Source organism: Ciona intestinalis, chromosome 2 (genome assembly GCF_000224145.3).
Source record: "Ciona intestinalis chromosome 2, KH, whole genome shotgun sequence".
Lineage (NCBI taxonomy): Eukaryota > Metazoa > Chordata > Ascidiacea > Phlebobranchia > Cionidae > Ciona > Ciona intestinalis.
The window spans coordinates 1,753,474-1,761,179 of NC_020167.2; the positions used below are offsets into that span (position 1 = coordinate 1,753,474).

General features: G+C 34.2%; 1 protein-coding gene across 1 annotated transcript in view; it reads left to right on the plus strand.

Annotated features, from left to right (window-relative positions):
* Window positions 1–7,706, plus strand: part of LOC100186556 (nuclear pore membrane glycoprotein 210) — a 30,727-nt gene extending 23,021 nt beyond the window's left edge. Inside the window, exons 28-37 of the mRNA XM_026840615.1 lie at window positions 1–81; window positions 1,329–1,504; window positions 2,000–2,188; window positions 2,642–2,810; window positions 3,531–3,642; window positions 3,968–4,093; window positions 4,549–4,799; window positions 5,516–5,668; window positions 6,128–6,287; window positions 6,877–7,706. Coding sequence (XP_026696416.1) covers window positions 1–81; window positions 1,329–1,504; window positions 2,000–2,188; window positions 2,642–2,810; window positions 3,531–3,642; window positions 3,968–4,093; window positions 4,549–4,799; window positions 5,516–5,668; window positions 6,128–6,287; window positions 6,877–7,076 — 1,617 coding nt within the window. The 3' untranslated portion in view covers window positions 7,077–7,706. The remainder of the gene's footprint in view (window positions 82–1,328; window positions 1,505–1,999; window positions 2,189–2,641; window positions 2,811–3,530; window positions 3,643–3,967; window positions 4,094–4,548; window positions 4,800–5,515; window positions 5,669–6,127; window positions 6,288–6,876) is intronic.

The following is a 7,706-nucleotide window of genomic DNA, read 5'->3' on the forward strand; positions in this document are numbered from 1 at the left end:
TTGAATCAGTGTGAATCCTCTATTCAAGTTACTTCAATGGAAAGATTTGGAATCAACCAAACATTGACCATTCATGTCATGGTATGTACAAACTAGTTGTGATTAAAAGGGGAACTGATGCAAACTGAGCTAAACTTTACAAAACAATATTTCGATTTAAAACATTTCTAAAAAAAAGATCAAGAATAAAAAGTGTTATCATTTTGTGGATCACCTTACAGTTTCCAAATCTAAATGAAGAATTGATTTTTATCATAATGGTTATTGGGGGTAATGGGCCAATTCTAGGGCTGTGGAAAAGTTAACGGTTAACCGGTTAACCGAACCTATTCGGTTAACCGCTAACGAAAAGTTCAAGTCGTTAACCGAACTATGACGTCATAGGGCATAAACGTATATCAATATCTGTCTTATTTACACCAAAGGCACGGCACGTGTTCGTGTTGGTTGATTGTTGTTTTGCAATAAGACAGAGTGCGCAGGGACGCTGTTGCTTTGATCGTGCCCTACAACGGCGATTACGCCATCAATCTTGATTGTTAATACCGCAGGCTAACTAGTTTTGCAACATTATATTGGTGTAATACACAACTGAAATATTTTCCTCAGCCAAGCAGCGTGTTTATTACGAAAAAGCAGGCATTCACACGTGGATTCATTGCATCATAATAGCGATTGTTTGACCTGGCAATTGATTACGACATAATAGCATTTCACACGTTAATAACTGCGTCATAAACATAATTGCAATTCACACGTTGATTATTTAGACGGCAGGTGTTTTAAAACAGGTTTGAATATGAATAAGAAAGCATTACTTTAACGTTAAGAACGTTTGCCCGTGTATTGCAAGCATAGTCCATACGTACGTCGTAAAGTTGCCTTTAAATTCGCGAAAGAAAAGCGATAAACAAGGCGCTTTTATTAGGATTACACTTGTATCGGTTAACCGGTTAAAACTGAACGGTTAACGGTTAAACAAAAATAGGGAAAATCCACAGCCCTAGCCAATTCTAACCAAAATCCCAAAGTCCCAAAGCGTGTCACTTCATAGGACTGTAGAATGTATATTACTTTATCCTCGCCCTGCTGGAAAACGCCAGTCGTTATAACACTGGTGTTCTGTTTTTCATGTGTGGCTTATAATCTGGAGTCTGGACAACCTTATAGTGACCACTGGGGACCAATTGCCGTTAAGTGTCTTGCCCAATGCCACATGTGTACACAATGGTAGCAGCGACGAGCCTTGAACCCATTACCTCTGGGTTAGAGACATGCGTGCTAACCAATTAGCCACGTCGCCAGCTAAATTAATAACTCTGTTACAGGTGCGACCAGTAGCTTACATCATTGCTCGTTCGACCACAAAATTTCGGTCACATGACAATGACATCATCACCTCGTTCCCCCTCTCGTCAACTCTAAGCTTCACGGTCGACCAGTTTGATGACACGGGGGAATTATTCGATGCGTCGAGTCATGATGTCGTCATCACACAAAATAGGTGAAATAGTCACAAAAATTGGTTTTGGTTATTTTTAGTGTTGGACCGTGTCTGTTGTGGTGCAAAATAAACGCATTAATGATGGTAGATGCTAAAATTTTAGCACATTTCTTTAACTAAGTCCAGTTTTATTAAATTTAAAAGTTTTGGTTCCAAATAACACACTCATGTAATTAAAAATAGACTGCACAACCTGTTTCAATGTTAAGAAACATAGACTTACGTCATGCAATGTGTTTGATATGGAATAGAAATATGATAACCAAAAGTATCGTGGGGTAAACTGGGAAACCTTTAGCACATAATATCCAAATAACCTGATCATGTTTTAAACAATTACCAACGGTCTATAAAAGTCGTTAGGATACAACTTTATAATTCTTTGAATGTTCTTTGTTTACTACCAATGAGACAAGAAAATATCTTTAAAAGGTGTCCCATCTTCCCCACCCTACCATATATAAAACATCATTTTAAGTTTTTTTATCCAACCAGACACGACTTGTTGGAAATTGAACCGGGACCCGGAAACCGTCAATTCACGGCTCGTGTTCCATTAGAGGGCACCACCATACTCTCTGTGTCAAGTTATGTGAATTCGAAACCAAACGCTGTTTTTTATTTCCCCATCCAAGTGTCGCATGCCATCCAACCAACACAACCAACACTTATGGTTGGAGTACGGTGCGTTTAACTTATTTTTAATTACATTATCTTTCATTTTAGTTACAATTTTTAGCTTGTTTTGCAGAAACTTATTCTTAAGCATATGTTAACAGCTTTTAAAACTCAGTTTTAAAAACTATTTTTTTTGCGTTTTTACTTAACCTTTATAAATTGATTCAAATTTTACAATAACAGTTAAATGATTCGTATTCCACTGTAGTTTGTGACACAAGTAGCAACCAAATCGAATAGCTAACTGATTTTGGGTCAGAATCCAGGTTTTAACAATCATTTAGTTGATGTGCCGATTAATATATTAATCCGAAAAAATTGGATGTTGTAATTTAAATATACAGGAACAAATAACTATTTTAAATGAATAAATGAGTTCTAGTTTGTTTGCAATTTTTGTTAACTTTTAATTTTTAGTTAAAATTATTTTTTAGTAAAGTTATTTTTAACATTTTATAGACAATGCTTCACAAGTGACATCATAAACACTGACTCAAGTAACGGAGAATGGAATTCAACTAACTCACGCACACTCCTAGTGGACAAAAAGTCCGGAGCAGCAGTAGCAATCTCTACAACTGCCACAGAAATCATATATACAGCTGATACGTTTTCATCTCGTGTGCCTGTGAGTTGAAAGTAAAGTTTAGGTTTAAATTTTGTGATGGGACAAGCAGGATTACTTTGTCATTGCAATGGTTTCTTTACTATTAAATCAAGAATTATTATAGAAAAGTATTACCTTTAATAAATTTATTTTTAATTTTTCTCTTATGATAGTGAAAATCAAATTAAATAAAATAAAACAAAAAATAAAAGGAAATTAGCAACTAATTGACCATTGTTGTATAGTTATAGATTGGCTTTTGACGCCAGAATGTTAAGCTGCATGAAAAATGTTATTTCACTACTAAGTTTAAACAATAAAACATTGACCAACAAGTACTGTGTTTTTTAAGCAGCTCAACTCCAAATACCCAATGTATAGATACCTGTATATATATATATGTACATAAACCTCTACTAGTTGTGTTATGTTCAACTGTGGCAAGCAATGTTATGTTGTATTTATTTGTTACAGTGTTTTTTAAGACGGGATACCTTAAGCACATAATATCCAATTATCCTGATCGTGTTTTAAACAATTAACAACGGTCTATGGGAGTCGTGAGGATATGGTTTTATAATTCTTTGAACACTCTTTGTGTACTACCAAGTGGTCGAAAAAAAATAAAACGAAAAGGTGTCCAACCATTCCCCCGCCCCTACTATATATTGCAACACCCAACACAGTTTTACACCCTTGCATATTAGTAATATTTTTTCAACAATTTTTTTCTGTTTTAAGATCTCGATTATTCCGTTTACTGCTGGTTTCGATGAAACATCTGTTCCTTCCCATGTTAGCACGGGGGAGGCGAGATATCTGCTTCCCATCTCGTTCAATGGTCGTAACCATGGTATGTGAGAATACATGCATAACAGATAATGTAATGTATGCGGCACAACTTATTTGCAGTGTATGAGTCACTTACAGTGTTACAGCTGCACTGTTTTGTGATTTTTTTTATTTTTTATTTGAAGAAGTTTGTGAAAGTTGAGTAAGAAACTTGAGTGTTGCATACAGCTTACAAGGTGTACATTTCTTTGATATATTTTAAATTACAACCGTCATTTTACGCTCATACTACTACTTTGCGAATTCAATGATATTTTCATATTATTTCTTTAACTAATAAATAGTATTTCTATGACAAAAATATTTATGTTGGTTTTTTCCACCAGGTAACTGCGATGGTCTTGATGACGTCATGAATAAATACGCACAACAATTGTTTGACTGTTACGTAACAATGGGCGATTATGGAGATGAATTATTCAACGCAGAAGTTCAGTTTCGACCAGAAATAGGTGAACAACATAAACACACCATTTCAAACTAGTGATAGATATTAATTAACATGTTAGGTTTTACTTTATTGGTTAAATGATTAGTTGGGTTTTACTTGAATGTATAAGCCATATATTATGGGGTAATCGGTCATCTTTTGCCTTTTCCCTGGCATGATGTGCTGTAGGCAGTTACCTATATATAGATTGGACTTAATTCCTGAATAATGTTTAAGTTAAAGATACAATAAAACTTCCATCAAGACAGTGAAATGTGAGAATACAATACAAAAAAAAAATACGGTTTCTGGTTTTATAAAATTAGTAACGCCTTTTAATTAGAGCAGCACTGACAGTAATTTCCTGACTTGAGATTTTTTTTAACTCTACATCATTCTGGGGTCTTTACACAGTATTTTTTTTTTTGATTTGGGTTTGTTAATAAATAAAATATAATTTTATTTATTTTGTTGCAGACAACTACGCTTGTGTTGTGAGTGGGAAACCGCTCATGCGCGACCAACTAGCGAAATATTCCACCATTGATGATGTCATAATGGTCAAATTGACATCCATGTCACATGACCTTGGAAGGATCGACCAATCACAAGTTCCCGTTTCCTTTTCACCTCAATTTGTCACCGAGCTCTCGTCCAATCATATCTCAGGAAATGCACATGTGACTTTATGCATCAAATGCAACGAAAGAGTTCATAATTCAATCGAGGTAAAATGTTCTAATTTTGATATTTTCTTAATATGTACAAACCAATTAAAAACAATCTTATATTGCTAGATCATCAAATATGTAAAATTAATAGATAATTTGTTATAATAATGTCTGGTGGTATTTCTCAATTCCTGGGCCTAAAATGAACCTATGATTTATTCGCTTATAACTTTTCACCAACACGTGTCACCTAAAACGCGTGTGTATGACCCAGAGCAAGACACTTATCAGCAATTGCTCCAGTTTAATGATTACTAATGGGTTGTTCGAATTATAAGCCATACAGAAAAACAAAACCCACTAAACCCCATACGAGTACACATGGTGTATGAAACAGAACACGTGTGTTATAACAAGCATCATTGCCTTGTCATGTGAATGAATGTAACTTGTTTTATCCTCGCGTGGCCGGAAAACGACAGGCATTATCACATGGGTTCTCATGCCAGCTTTATGAGCAGCTTACAAGTAACCATGTATGTTACTTTGTGGGTGATTATTTTTTGTTTTTTTTTATGTATGGCTGATAATTTTGACAACCCATTAGTGACCACTAGGTTGGAGCAATTGTTGTTAAGTGTCTTGCGCAAGGACACCTACGCCCACAATAGTAGCAGCGTCGAGCCTTGAACCCATTACCTCTGGGTTACAGGCAGGCTAACCACTTTGCCACAGCGCCTGTGAGGATAAATAATTTCCATTCACCTTTTCAGATAACACCTGATTCAAGCATGCTTTTGATACAACGAGTAGATGACCAACAACATCACGGCAGTTTCTGTTATCGCATCACAAAGAGGCATGATGACATCACAAAGCAAAACACGGAAATTCGAGTTTCAAGTTTCCTCACCAACCAGGATGAGGTAAACATATTTTAAAAATAATTCACTAGTTTGTTTTTGTACAAATTTTTATACAGGAAATTTTAACTGTTCAAGTTATGCCCAGCATGACAATGCCTACAAAACACCCCTTATTTTTGTCGAGACACGCATGTTTAGTTAGCCCATAGGACAATTTGTCATCTATTTTACATACCCCAATTTTAAACAATAAGTTTATCTTAAAAAAAATATATTTTTTTATATTTTACAAAAAACATGAATTTGACAAACTGTACTTTAACCCAGTTATGTAGCTCATGCACTATGTTGAATTATCAAAAATTATATTAAAAACTTTACGTGCTTAAATTAAAAATTTGAATTTACCACCAACTCCAAACTAGTAGTATATACATTACAGTAGTAACTTGTCAAGTATCAAATACAATAATAACTTCTGCATTTTTTTAATAATTTTATCAAAATTAAATATTTTAGATACTTGATATAAGTTTGGATAATCAGTTGATTCAACCAAACAACAAATATCCCCAACATAACCAAGTTTCATGGAAGAACGATGTGGTAACTGATACTTACATTGCTTATATAACAACAGCTGCCGTTGTGATCATCAGTACTGCATTTCTTATAGCAGGTAATTCAATTATTTTCTTATATTTTCTACACAAAGGTGTATCGCTAGGGGTGCTTTAGGTGACAGTTCTTGGTGCTTTATCACCATGTTACCCCAACAAGTAACATTCCATGTTTTAGCCTTTTTTAAAGTTGTTATAGAAATTGATCTGGTCATCTGAATGTTACAGACATTTTATCGTTTACTGTCCTCGGTTGTAAATTTTTTAAATATTTCTTTTTAAATATATTTTTTTAAATATAACTAGTCTGTATAATAGAAATATTACAAATAAATCACAAATTATAAAAATGTTCAACCATCAATATCCTGTTTTAACATGTGTAACTATTGTAAAGTGAAATAACTTACATTTTTATAAATGCCACATTAGTGTATTATGGTATACAGTTATAAATGGAGGCGAATTAAATAAGATTAAGAAAATATTTCAAATGTTACTGTTCTTGGTAAATCGATAAGGCTGTTTGAGGACAAATTTTTGGAAATATTTTATCAAATATAATTAGGGTTTCTATAAGGTAAAACTACTAATCTACTATATACAGTTATTTTATATTATAACAATATTTTCAAAAACCTTTTTCAGCATTTGGTTTATTTAAATGGGCAACAAGTGATATTGTTCACCCACCTTCTACGTCATTCCTTCAGCGTACCCCGCCCCCCTATAACCCCTACTCACCCATACCAAGCTCTTCACCCCGGGGAAGTCCCTCACCCTCACCCGGGGTCCGATTATGGAGTCGATATTATGAACCCCAGCAAGCAAGTCCGAGAAAAGAATAATTTTATATTTTTTATTCCTTCTTATTTCACCCAAACCAATGTGTTAAAACATTCATTGCATTAGCATTAAGACAATGTAGTACTACATGAGGTACATGTTCTTATGCAATATGTGTACAATTACACAGACATTTTTGGCACTTCGCCAAGTTTTCTGTTTATTTCGAGATTTGTTTCTTTTTCTCCTTGTGTTCCTGCCACTTCTAAAAGCCTTGACTCCATTTTTTGTGCCTTACTTTAACACATACGCTTCCTGCAGTAGATAGGTCAATTTTGCCAAACACCATAGACCTTACATTTCGCAGTAGCATTTTCTGGCTAGTGTTATATCCCCTAAAAAAACTTTTATTACGATCTGTTCCTTTATAAATGAACATTGCCAGACTTGACTGTGAACATTTTAACAATTTTTTTTCATCATAATCCTGAAAAAATTGCACAGATTTAATTTTGGTTGAAACACTAGTGATGCTGCTGGCTGGTGGGTTTAAGGTTTAGAAAATTTTCTCTTTATTACATTTATTTTTACCTTTTTCAAAACACTGACTGCACATTTTTTTGGGAGTTGAAAATGAGTTGAATAAAATTGTTATTTTTGATTTGATTAAACTTGGTGGTGTCTGTTGGTTA